The sequence below is a fragment of the Pteropus alecto genome, unplaced genomic scaffold (assembly GCF_000325575.1).
Source record: "Pteropus alecto unplaced genomic scaffold, ASM32557v1 scaffold287, whole genome shotgun sequence".
NCBI lineage: Eukaryota > Metazoa > Chordata > Mammalia > Chiroptera > Pteropodidae > Pteropus > Pteropus alecto.
Window position 1 is genome coordinate 1,134,862 of NW_006439718.1, and position 13,983 is coordinate 1,148,844.

At 42.3% G+C, this 13,983-nt stretch overlaps 1 protein-coding gene across 1 annotated transcript in view; it reads left to right on the forward strand.

The window, feature by feature from the left end:
- Positions 1–13,983, forward strand: part of WDFY4 (WDFY family member 4) — a 265,837-nt gene that overhangs the window by 87,901 nt on the left and 163,953 nt on the right. The window contains exons 25-31 of the mRNA XM_025050333.1: positions 3,537–3,610; positions 5,835–5,996; positions 6,586–6,677; positions 8,426–8,525; positions 10,484–10,689; positions 11,491–11,660; positions 13,738–13,863. Of these exons, the coding sequence (XP_024906101.1) occupies positions 3,537–3,610; positions 5,835–5,996; positions 6,586–6,677; positions 8,426–8,525; positions 10,484–10,689; positions 11,491–11,660; positions 13,738–13,863 (930 nt within the window). The remainder of the gene's footprint in view (positions 1–3,536; positions 3,611–5,834; positions 5,997–6,585; positions 6,678–8,425; positions 8,526–10,483; positions 10,690–11,490; positions 11,661–13,737; positions 13,864–13,983) is intronic.

Sequence of the window (13,983 nt, forward strand, 5' to 3'; positions counted from 1 at the left end):
GAAGAGTGGAGCAGAGGATGGAAGTAGAGAGAGTCAGTGGAATTTTGAAGAAGAAAAGAAGAGAGGAGAAAAGAGAGGGGAGGGAGTTTCAGGGCTTAAGATAGGAGACTAGAGTTTAATTGTAAGCTGAAGAGGAGATAGCACTGGAAAAGTGGTGATTGCACTGCTATGTGGAACCCGAAACGCAGAATAAATGAGCAAACAAAATAGATACAAACTCATAGATACAGAGAACAAATTGATGGTCACCAGATGGGAGAGTGGTTAGGAGATTGCATAAAAAAGTGAAAGGATTAAGAAGTACAAAAACAGTTATAAAAACAGCCATGGGGATATGAAGTATAGCATAGGGAATATAGTCAGTAATATTGTAATAACTATGTGTGGTGTCAGATGGGTACTAGACTTACTGAGGAAATCATACGTAAGGTATATAAATGTTGAATCACTATATTGTACATATGAGACTAATATAATATTGAATGTCAACTGTAATTGAAAAACTAAAAAAAATAAAGCAGTTTTAAGAATTTTAAAAAATGCCAGTGGGAGGATCAACCGTATATGGGACAAATCCTTAAAGGAGAGGACGAATTTGGAGACGAGAAAATGAGTTACAGGAGAGGGGTGGGATCCATGATGACTGAGACAGTTGAGAGGGAGGAGAGGGAAGGGATGTAGAGAAGTAGGGAGAGAAACGAAGTTGATGGTATTCAAGTCTTAAGCTTTTGGTTTCTTGGAGAAGGGACAGGCCAGCTCACCCTGAGAGTGAGGTGGTCTCAGGTATGGGGACAGGGTACAATTTGACACATTATCCATTTGATATTCAAAAAATCTAATCCAGACATCTCAATCTTTAGTTTAAAGATTATGTGACAGGATAACAAGTAAAAGATTCATTTATCTATGTTTCCCCAAATTTAGATATTTGGTATTATGTAAAATAATTTCTAAGCGGGTTAGGCATCCTCAAATGTGCTGTGACTACTTCTTTTTGTTCTAATGCTCTGCGAAGGAAATGGGGGGTATTCTTTTGTAGAAAAGGTAAGAGGCACAGCAGAATACTAGATGGGTAGGTTCATGTTTTACTTTCTCAGTTTTCCCAGCTCCCAAACTGAGCCTGGCATATTATTTGTTCAGTGATTGCCTTTATGAATGAATATTCCAAGTGTGCAGGGCTCTTGCTCTCCTATAGACATGTATCTTGAGGTGCCATGTTTACCTACCCCTAACCCCACTGGAGGCACATCAACCCACACCGGCTCTTCCAAATGAAAGCTATCCTACGTCTGTGTGTACAAAGAAGTGACTGCTCACAGGGACTGAAAATCTGTCAGCCTATTTCTGGCTTAAGAGCAATCCACTTATTTTATCTTGATTTTCTTTGCATTCACTCTTTTAAAAATATTAATTAATTCTTATTAAGTGCTTACTATGGGGTAGGTATGATGCTAAGCCCTGGGGATTAGAGAGAGATGGTCTCTGCCTTCAAGGGCCTCCTGATAAACTTGGGTCCACTGAGGCTCTTTCATTTTCCATCATAAGTAAGGGCATAGAGTCATGGCCACCTACTTCATTCAAGTGAGGTTGATTATTGACTCTGTGGGTCACTGTCTACAGAAGGTGCCTGGTTGGGGAACACAGAGAAGAGGCAAGAGGATGGGCTCCATAGTTAGACAGACCAGGCTTTGAAGCCAATCTCTGTCAATTAATAACTGTGGGGTGCCAGGCAAGTTACTTAGTCTCTATGACCCTCACTCTTCTTCTTTTTTTTTTATTATTAATTTCAAGTATACAGTACATTGGTTAGACATTTATATTGTTTATGAAATGATCCCCCTGATTACTCTATCTTCCCTCTGGCTCTACACCTACCCATTACATTGCTGTTGACTGAATTCCCTATGCCATTCTCCCATCCCCATGACCATCTAGCACTACTAATTTGTATTTCTTTAACCCTTCATTTCTTTCTCCCAACGCTCCCACCACCTCCCTTCTGGTTATCCTAAGATTGTCCTCTATATTTGTGACTCTGTTTTTGATTAGTTTGTTCTTTTTGTTCCTTAGATTCCGCATATAAGTGAAATCATATGGTATTTATTTTTCTCTGTTTGACTTATTTCACTCAGCATAATAACCTCTAGGTCCATCCATGTCGTTGCAAATGGTAGGATTTTATTTTTTTATGGCTGAGTATTATTCCATTATATATATGAACTATAACGTCTTTATCAAATCGTATGTTGATGGCATTTAGGTTGCTTCCATATCTTGGCTATTGTAAATAGTGCTGCCATGAACATAGGGATGCATAAATCTTTACGAATTGGTGGTTTGGTTTCCTTTGGATAAATACCCAGAAATACAATTGCTAGGTCAAAAGGTATATCCATTTTTAATTTGTTGAGGAACCTCCAGACTGTTTTCCATAGTGGTTGTACCAATTTGCAATCCCACAAACAGTGTATGAGGGTTCCCTTTTCTCCACATCCTCGCCAAACTCATCGTTCTTTGATTTATTGATGATAGCCATTCTGACAGGTGTGAGATGCTATCTCATTGTGGTTTTAATTTGCATTTCTCTGATGATTGGTGACCTTAGGCATCTTTTCATATGTCTGTATTTCCTCCTTGGAGAAATGTCTATTCATGAGCCTCACTCTTCTCATCTACTAAATGCAAATAACATCATTTTAGGACTTTACATGGCACTTCTTACCTCCAGGAAATGGTATCATTTGTAAGTGTGAGCTCTCTTTGCTGCTATATGGATGCACTATTGTAATCCCATGTTTGAACCTTCTAGATATGGGCCTTAGGAAATGTCAGTATTTAGAGGTAAGAAATAGTAGAGCTCTCTAAAGAGGAGAAATAAGACAGGAAGCCTCATCATCAACTTGGCCCCAGAGTATGATTAGCAGCTGCATTTTGTTTACTATGAATGAAAACAATTTGAGTGATGACCTTCACTCTCAGGATCTCAGTGCATTTCACATCTGTGTCACTCACCGTTCTGTAGTACAGGAGAAGGGAACATGGGTTATGCTGCAGGTTTTAGGAAGAAAGTGCTATATGTACAACATGGGTGTGTAGTTACTATAGTATAAAACCAGAAAGATGAGATCCAGCTTCTAATTCTAGTCCTACCACTTGCTGGTGGTGAGTGGAACCTGTGAGAACACTGGCATTTGTTTTGCAGGATGAGATATGTTTGGTGTGTGGACACATGGGCTGCAAGGCCCAGGACGGGACAGATATTGGTTAGAGTAGGTGTCCTTGGTAAGACTCTAGACCCACAGTGAAGTACCAGGCGGTAGGAGAGATGGGAAGGAGAGGAATGATGCTTAAGCTTTCCCCTGGGACAGGAGTCCTCTATGTTCTAGCTGTCAAGAGATTTGGTCTGATTCTAGAGGTGGTAAATTGTGTTAATGACTCCAAACCAAGGAGATTGCATTTAGCATCCTTTCTGCTCACACTGCCTGGAAACCTTTTTTCTCACATGCTTTGGTTTCAGTGTGTTTGTTGTCTTTCAGCTCTGGATGAATACTGCGGACAACCTGGAACTCTCTCTCTTTTCCCATCTTGTGGAAATCCTTCGATCACCAAGGTAGGCTGAGCTTTGGCAGCCTTGGCATTAGAACCAAAGGTTTCATGCCAAGAACAGAGACTGAGAGAGCAGGATGGCCAGTGGCTTGGCAACTACAGCCTTCGGCCACTCCCAGAGCACTAGGTCCCCTGATGGCAGCATGTCTGCCTTAGACTATTTGGTCTGTTATAACAAAAATATGATACACTGTGTGGCTTATAAACAACAGAAATTTATTTCTCACATTTCTAGAGACTGAAAGTCTAAGATCAAAGCACTAGCAGATTCAGTGTCTGGTGAGAACCCCGCTTCTTGGTTTACAGATGGTTGTCTTTCCATTATAATTTCACCTAGTAGAGGGGTAAGGGAGCTCTCTGGCATCTTTTATGATGGCACTAAGCCCATTTATGAGGAATCACCCTCATGAACTAATCACCTCCCCAAGCCCCGCCCCTCAAATACTGTCACACTGAGGGTTAGGTTTCAACACAAGAATTTTGGAGGAAGAAGCACAAACATTCAGCCTATAGCAATGCTTACATATGTGGGGGCACATCTGTCTCACCTGCTGGTTTTGGGCCTTGGGAGAGGCCTCTCCAGCCCTGGCAACTAGCACCTTCTCAGGGCTCAGTAAGTGTGGCTAGCAAAGGAGGACATTTCTCTGTGTGCCATCTGCTGCATGACCCACTTTCCCCTAAGTGACTTCTCCAAGTCACATTTTGAATTAGTCAATGCTCTTTTGGTTGCAAGTGGCAGAACTATAACTCAAACCAACTTAAGGAAGGAAAAAAGGGAGGAAAGGAAGTAGAAAAAGAGAGAATTTTTTGCTCATACAATTAAATGGGCAGATCTTCACCCATAGCTGGGCGTCACTCATATCTCTTTACCTGAGATCTGTCACTGATCTTATCTACACTTTTTTGCTTACTGGTATTTCAGCAGGCCTTCTGTGACAGGAAGGTGGTTGCTGGGCAGCTCCTTGGAGCATATTCTCCACTCAGCACAATTAGCAGAGAGGCTTCTTACTCTTCTCTTTTTACTCCACAGTCCTAGCAATAGGGTGGAATTTCATGGGGGCACCTTGGGTCTTGCTGCCAGGCTGGGAACAAGACCTTATCTCTGAGGTGGAAAGGGAGTTAGAAAAAAGTGGTTCCCAAAGAAATCCAGGGGCTGTGATCAGAATAAGGAAGAAAGGAGGTAGGGAAGCCAACATATCAACTTTCCTCATGTTCATACTATCCTCCTGGGTCTAGTTGTTACAGTGGTCATTAGCACCTTCAGTGTTTTGAATGTATTTGTAAATATCTTTTCCTTTAGCCACTTATGATTGAATATCTATTATAAACCCTCTCCATTTCACATGGGTTCTTAGTGCTGGAAGTTAGGAGAAGAACAAGACACAGTCCTGTGGAGAAGGAATACAGAAAAACAGGCTGCTCGGTGCTGTGATGAGAAAGCTTATGAAAGACAGTGGGGGCTTATAGGCAATGGACATATGTCACACACAGATTGGGCTAGCTTTTCCTCTTTTGCATGTCAGAGATATGGAGCTTGGCAGAATTTAACGTGGTAATGCTGAAAAGACAATTCAGGAGGGAGCAATCCACTCAAATTCATCCTCCTCCACCTTTTTTTTTCGTTCTCATTTTCTACTTTCTCTCTGTACCTGTTGTTTTCTAAGAGGTGAACATTTAACCTGGGAGCTATTTTGTTAGAGGAAGTAGAATTTACTGGAAATTGCATTGTGATTATCTTGAGAAGGGGAGTATGGATGTTTGAATTCGGTCTTGTTCCCCTTTGACTCTTGGCTGCATGTTCATCCACTTTGTGGTTTAGGGTGGGCAGGAAGAGCACACACCAGACAGGCTAGCCAAGGGCCTTGTGCTCCTGGCTGTTGGGAAGTGCTCGTGGTCACACTCAAGTCTGCTGTCTTTGTTCTGAATTTTCTGAGCCCACCATTAGTTTTCCCTGAGGCTTGGAATTTAAAAGTCAATATCTGGGGCTTGTCTTTGAAGGCAGTTTCCAGGGAGTGGAAGAGTACAGGAGCCTCATCCAAGAGTGACTCTGGCACTTGGCAGACACATACTCGATGGGTGTCTGACAGTATTTTGACAAGTTGTTAAGTGAACATTGGAGTCAGAGGGCAACAGAGCAAGCACAGCCTGGAAAACCTTTTTAGCAGAAACAAAGCAAATTTGGTTCATTCCAGTAAAAGCTTTTACTACGTCTTTCCTGGGCTCACCAGGGAAGGACCCCGGAATGCTGAAGTTGCTCACCGGGCACAGCTTATACCCAAGCTCCTCTTCCTCTTCAATGAGCCGGGCCTCACCCCCTCCAAGATCCCCATCATCATTGCCATACTGGACTGTCAGCTGAGAGGACACTTCAACATCCAGGACTTGCTCAGGTATCATGCCAAGCTTCCTGGGGGGAAGGGTAGAGCTTTGGGACCCCCAGTTCTCTTGACCACATTCAACACAGCATCACTACCCTTCAATGCAGTGGCAGGTTCTATTCATCGGAACCTTCCAAGTGGGCTCTATTCAGGACTGAGAGTTAAAAAAAGGGTGTGTGTGTGTGTGAGACTCCGTAGCAGTGTTATGTTTTCAATGCTCTCTGGTGCTCAGACACACCTATTGTGCCAAGAATTCAAGACTTTCTGTGAGCACAACCATTGCCACCAGCTGATGGCCCAACACATCTGTCTTTTGCAAACTTCGCAAAGGATAGTCCCAGCTGGCACAACATTTAGCCTTCTCCGTCTTCAGCACTATCTGTTCTATTGATCTGGCAGAACCAGAGTTCACTGCTCTGATGAATCCTGATAGATTTTAGAAGTCTCTGAAAATATTATATTGATCACAGAATAAAGTGATTCCCCTCAGACCCACCCTTGTAGCCACATTTGGGTGGATCTGTGTAGATAAACCTTCACATGTGTTCAGCAGACACGGCTGAGCCCACTGTTGAGTGTGTCCTTCTCTCTTTGCATTAAGAGTCGCGCTGTTTGTTGTGTACACCCTCAAACCTTCATCGGTGGATGAGAGGCAGATCTTCGTGGACGGAATCCCAGAGCCTTCCAAACCTGGTGAGAAGACCTTTCCCAGACACCAGTCCAAAGACAGCAAGATGACACTCACGATGTCCCTGAGAGCTACAAGTTGTGGGGTCATTTTGTATAGGGAAAGGCTGAGGCAAAGGAAGGGGAAGGAACCAATAGTTGAGCTGAGCAGTTGTTCCCAAATAGTGGCTTGTGAGGACATAGTTTTATAGGGTCACAAATCAAATTAAACTGTATATTTTTCCTGAACTACCTGGAATGGCTTCCAGGATAAAACTTAGTTCCCTGTAGACCAGTAGATAGGATCCTTCATGTGCCAGCCCCTGCCTACCTTCCTGGTTGAATCTTCCCACTCTTGCCTCCCGATGAGCCCCAACTTCAGCACTCTGAAGCACCTGCAGGCCTAATGAATGATGATCTACTCTCTGTCCATGTTTTGCATGTGCTGTTCCCTTCATAGGAATATCTGGCCTGCCTCACCCCACTCTCTATTTCATCCCATTGTGCTAGCCATTCCTAGTCTACCAAGCCACATTAAATGACCTCTTCTGTGCTTCCAAGTCCCTGGGCTTCCTCAGATACACAGGTTTTGATTTGTTTCTTTGAGTGTCTTTCTCCCCAACCAGGTGCAGAATAGCAGCTGCAAAGTGTTCTACATTCCTTCTGCTAGGGCAGGTGTGAGGGAACAAGTACAGTCTGTTTTGCCCTGGTCCTCCAGATCTGTGCTGTCCAGGATGGGAGCCTTGAGCCGCATGTGGCCATTTAAATTTAAATTAATTAAAATTAAATGCAATTAAAAATTCACTTCCTCAGTCACATTAGCTACATTCCAAGTGCTGGATAACCACATGAGGCTAGTGGTTACTGCATGGACACGGGAGATATAGAACATTCTTATCATTGCAAAATTGAGCATTACTCAATCTAGTTAAATTCTCTCTTCTCCTTAGATCAAGAATCAAAGAAATTACTATTGCTGTCTTATTGGAGAGAAAACTGAGGCTTAGAGAGATTAGAACCTTAATAAGAGATGGGGCAAAAATTCAAATAGAGGGGAATTTGACTCCACTTCTCAAGCTGCCTCATCAGTTCTGTTCTCTGAATTGGTTGTAAAATAACTGACCAAACAAAGGAAGGAATGAATGGATAATGGGCCAGCAGTGAACTTAGTCAACACTCCTTTTTATATGGACTCCATTCTGAAATTTTTGTCTAAAAAACATTTTCTGTTAAGACAGTGTTAACATGTCCTTTGGGGCTCTAACAACATTCAGAAGTAAAATTTCTTCCTCCACTGGATCTATATACCTCTTGCTATAATTTAAGCTCTATTTTTACTGCAGCATTGTCATGCCAAAGGCCTAGCCTGAAAGTAAATTGAGGGCAGGAACCAAGACTGAGCACCATAGTCTTCACATTGTGCTCCCAATGCCTCGCATAATACCCAGCACATAATACGTGTTTAAAATTTTTGGGGTCTATGATAATTAAAAATATTTCTTCTACTGGAAGATAAATTTGATCTTATCATTTTTAGGATTGTTGGGGGGATGGGGAGCATTGAAAACATCTCTAGTTAAAAAGAACTTGAGTAACATTCCCTGAAAAAATTTTAAAGCATTGTATTGAAGTCTAGAGTTGAATGCCAAAATTTAGAGTCTTGTCCCCAATTCCTGGGTGAAATAAGCATTTGGTGAATATGATTGCTTACTGCAGCAAATATTATGTCTCTTTACGTCCGTTTTCTCTCAAATCTAAATTTTCTTTTTTTGTAGCTGGAAGCCAAACATCTGGAAAGACAATCTGGCTCAGAAACCAGTTGCTGGAGATGCTGCTCAATGTAATATCTTCCTCCCAACTTCATCTGTCCTCTGAGTAAGTAGCTCCAGGAAGTGCAATTTGGCATGAGGTTGCCTCATACAGGGTGCAGTATTAAAACCTTTTCTTAATGAAAAGTTTAGCATCTCCGAGTCAGCTTTCTGCAGTGTGCTTCCTGCACTAGTCAGAAAGAAAATTATATTCTCTCCACCCAATAAAGCAGACCTTGCCCTAAGATATTCTGATGTGAATGTTTAATGGGCATGAGTAACTCAAAACAGATTTGGTATAATTACAATAAACTCCTTTTGTCACCATTGCTATAGTATAATTGTTATTGTTTTGGCAGTTGTGACAATTACTGATTTTGATGTCCTGTACTTGGCAGACAATAGAATGGAGAAATGGTTAGCCTAAATAGCATCTATCAAGGAAAAGGCTTGCCAAATTCTGCTATTTACTATTAGTTACTTAGTTATTTTTTCAAGTTGGAAAAAGAAGTATCTGCCTTCACTTAACTTTCAAACAACTTGTAATCATAAAATTCCATTAACTCTCTCCCACTGACGACTTGCTTTACCTCCAATCCTGGAGTCATTTATTCAAAAACTGAGCACCTACTCTGTGCCAGACACTGTTTCTTGATCTGAGGATGTGATGCTGAGCAAGTCAATCCAGATCCTTGCTCTTGCCAAATTGACACTTTAGTGTGTGTGTGTTTGTGAGAGGAATGGGGGTGGGAGTTACCCCTCAGTAAAACAGCTTTGCAGATAATGTTTCAAAATTTGCCAGCTGGTAAGTCTTTATGTTGCTAGAATCAAAACATGGTAGAACTGGAGAACTTGGAGATGAATTAGTTCAAACCCTCCCTCCTCCTTTTTTTTTGAAAGGTTGAAAAGAAGTATAGTGTAGTGCTTAAGAACCTTGGCTTGGATGTCTAGACCTCCTGGGTTAAAATCCAAGCACTGTTCCCAGGGATGTTGAGGAGGTAATTTAAGCCCTTGGTGCCTCTCTTCTACTTATCTATGTGAGGATAAAAATAGTAACTGTCATAGGTGGAAATTAATATGTGGATAGCTCAGGGCATGGGGCCAGTAATACTATACATACTTCATAAGCTAACTGCTATCATCATCATCACCATCACCACCATCATACTCATCACCATCAACATTACCATCATATCATCACCATCACCGTCACCATTATGGAGGAAAATGACCAGAGTACATCAAGAGTTCTACCAAAGTCATCCAGTTAGTAAACTCAGGAGCAAGGCTAGAAGACAGAACAATCTCTTGGTTCTTGGTCTAGCAGTCATACCCTCACCATGCCTACTCTGGCACCTGGCGCCGAGAACACTGTCTAACCCAGGTGGATCCTTCCCTGGCTCCAAAGAGGCTGGGTCCTTTGCTGAGCCTTTGCCTCTGAGGATTGGCTGCCCACATTACTGCCTTCCAGTTCCCTTTAGCAAGTCTATATTCACCAGACACATCATTTTAAAATTCATTTTTGAAAATGACAGTTAATAATGTATTTTTTTTGTCTAAATTGATAAAGATGGAAAAACATTGAACTATTCTGTTTAGATTAGTTTTGACAAGTGGATTTAAAAGGGAGGTAAATAACCATTATGTGTTTTATATGACTATATTGTTGTAATTAAATGGGTGACTTTCGGACACTGCTTAAGTGTAACTATCATTTAAGTAGAGTTGTCAAGAGGCCTATATGTTTTACATCTATTGGTACGTACTTTCCAATTGCTTTGAAAAGCTTTAGCCAACTTACACTTCAGTCATTAGTAGACAAATTCACTTATTTCATAGTAATTTTGCCAGCATTTTATTTACTACTTTTAAAATGCAATATGTACTCTGCTAAGTGATATCCAGATGTTAACCTTAACTTGCCTTTCCTAGGTGACTAGTGAATCTGGACATTATTTGTATTTTCTAGACATGTCATTTGCTCATGGACCGAGAGACTATTTATTGCATTTATTGATCCTCCAGGACAAAGGAAGAGGTATTCCTGAACCTGGCACCTGACTGGTTCCTGCTGCTCATGCAGGGTCACCTACATCCCAGCACTACTGTGCTGGGATTAAAGCTACTGCTGCACTTTTTGTCAAGCCTCTCCCTCCGAGGGCGATTTAAAGATGGCCTGTCTGCAGGATCCTGGGTGGAACGCAGCTCTGAAGGCATGGACATTGTGATGGGTGAGTGTGCGGCCATTTCCAGGAGGCCGGGCTCCAGCTCACCATGGGCTGTGACTGAGGACCTTCCAATCTCCTTATATCTTGGGACCTTCAGGACTCTGGTGCAGTAGGATCACCTTGACCCCTGATTCCTGATTAGCCCAGCCCTCTCTGATTTTCCTTTCAAGATCCTCGAGGGCTTCACTGTCCTTCAGACCCTGGGGGCTTCTTTTCATTCCTCAAAGTCTCTCTTTCTCTTGCTGGGACGTTTCCTCCTACCCACAACACCAGCAGGCCTGTCCTGGCTAATGTGGATTCACCCTCAAGGTCTCAGTTCAAAAGTCACTCCAAGAGATGAGGGTCCTCCTTAGGGCATCTGTTACACTCTCTTTGTTCCTATTATTTTTCTTTATAGTGCTTATCACAAATCTATATTTATTTGATATTTAATCATTCAATTTTTGTTTTTCCCACTACATTTTAAGTACTTGGTGAGGGCCTGGGATCCTGTATATTTTGTCAGAACGTTATGTCCTTGTTGCCTGATACAGAGTTGCCTTGTTGACTCTAAGGTGATAGGCACTGAATATCTGTTTTTGAATGAATGAACGAATGAATGAATGAGCATGTCAAGAAGAGGGGAAAGAATTCTTGCTGAGTACTTTCTTGTGCTCATCTGTTTATGACATATATTTCTATCTTGGATTTCTACGAGATGGGTGGGTGGAAGGGAATTCCCTCGTGTGCCCCATCCCCACTTTGACGAGAAGCAATAGCAGTTGTTCTCAATCGGATTTTGTGCACCTTCCACCTGATTTACAGATAACCTGAAGAGCTACTCTCCCTCGCCTGACCAGAGCCCCTGCCTTCTTCCTGGGTTCCGCATCTTGAATGGTTTTCTGGTCCACCACGTTCATATTCCGGAAGTCTACTTCATCGTGTCCACCTTCTTCCTTCAGACACCACTTACAGAGCTGACAGGCGAGCCTAAAGTAGGTTCTTGGGGAACTCCTGAGATGGAATGACACTTAGTTTTCTGATTCCACATGACCAAGGCAGTTCCCTAAGACTCCACCCTTTCCTGAATGCCCCCTTCTTTCAGCTTCCATTGTCTTGACTTACTTCCTTATTTAGCAGTCAACATGCCTTGGCTGGCTCTATGGACACCCTTGACTTCCTCCGCCTCTGCCTCCCATAGTCATCTCTAGCAGGTCTCCATTTTTATCAATCCCACTTTTAACTTTTTCTCCTTTTGGGCTAGGGAAATCCATGGTGATGGGGGTGGCATGGAGAAGTGAAGTGTAGTCACCACAGATTTAGAGCCTCAGTTAATGCCTTCAGAAAAACATGTCCCTTTACCTTAGTAATGCCCCTGCTATTCCCCTACATTCTGATATAAACCATATATGTTATGAGTCTTTTGCCCCATAGCAGCCCTTTGCTCAGATGACTTACCTCATAATGAGATTGGAGGCTGCCCAGAAGAGGGGTATTGCCTAAGTATCCTGCCCTCCACCATCTATTTATGCCATCACCCTCTTCATCATCTTCTCTCCACTGTCGCAGGCCAAGGACAGCTTTTTAAAGCTGATATGGATTCCTTTCACTTCTTTCCTGAGTGATTTTACTCAATCGTATCCCTTCTTTTTATGTATTTTCAGCATATTCTTTTTAATGACTCTTTCCTCATAGACCATCGGTATGATAAATTATGTTCCACTGAAAACCAGAAGCTGCCCTATTGACTCACACACTTGACCAACTGCTATCCTGTTTTTCACGCTCCTCTTTTTCCTTGGCCAAATTTCTCCAGAGAGGAATCTACGCTCACTGTATATACCCTCTTACCATTCACTCGCTTATGCTTACTTACTCACTCACTTGCACCAAATCCAAGTCTTCATTGGCTCCCATTCCTGTGGGATCAGGTTCAGACTCTATATCCAGCATCAAGACTCTTTGTGATTGGGTGTCTGACTAGTCTCTCTAGCCCAGCTTCCTCACTTACCTGCCCTTTATGCTGCGATCCTCCTGAGTTGTCTTCATAATAGAACCAGCTACTTTGTGCTTGTCCACTCTGTGCCTTTAATGAGCTCTTTCTTCCACCATCATCTGCCTCTGATGCCATCTCCAGCTTAGGCCTCTTGGATAGAGAGAACCATTCTCTCCTTCGTGCCTAGCATAGCTTTGCCTTATGTGGCACAGACATATTTACATATTTCCTTCTTAGGAACTGAGCACCTTAAGAACAGACCTACCTTTTACTCATCTTCCTGGCCACCTGACAAATAGCAGACTTAGAAATTGTTTCTTGGTCTTAATTGAGTTGAGTAAACTGTACTGAATTGAAATGGGGTGAGGGCAAGGCTTGAAAGGCCACAAAAATGCACCTCTCTTGCACATCCTTATACTTGATAGATCTAAATCTTGATAATGCTAATAGTCTTATAGATCTCACTTCAAAATAAAGTTCTGAATATTCTTGCTAAGTTCATCAAAACCTTGTATTTTTATTTCTCCAAGAATGTATCTAGGGAACAAAGATCTGCTAAGTGTTAGGACCCATGATAGATGTTTTACATATTTTATTCTACTTGATATTTATGACAATCCCATGGGGTAGATAATGTAATTTACATTTCACAGAGAGGGAAACTGAACTGCCAAGTAGCTGAATTGCTTGCTTAAGCCCAGCTATTAAAGAGGCAAAGTTAGATCATGCTGCTTGTCAACCAATGCTTTTTCCACTATAGTCTGCACTCTTCCCAAATAAATTCATCATATATCTTCTGTAATCTCATTTACAAAGATTCATTAAAGTTGATTGAGACATTGTTTGTGATAGCATTCCAAAAGAACTAAACTCGACGTGAGTCACTAGTGGGGTCTTCAGCACCTTCTTGGAGGTGTGCATTTCCCTTATGTACTGAGTGAGCTGAAATTCCCCATAAGATGTTACTGTGCTCTTCTTTCCCACTGGGGCCCCTGGGAAACAGTGTACTGGTTGGAAAGCTGGTCTCCTTGGTGTGTAGCTGCAGGTCTCTTTGTAGCCCTGGCCTCCTCTTTCAGGACAGCCTGGATGCCATGCTTCAGTGGCTCCTGCAGAAGCACCACACAGAAGAAGTCCTCCGGGTTGGACTATGTACTGAGGGTGCCCTGCTGCTCCTGGGAATGCTGAAAGCCACCATGAGCCAGGTAAGACCCATCCTCCACATGTTGTGATAAGGATCAGAAGGGAAGACAAGTTTGGAAGGGTTAGCTTGACTTTTCCCAGTAGTTTCCAAGAAATGCCAGCAATTAGCAAGTATTATTCAG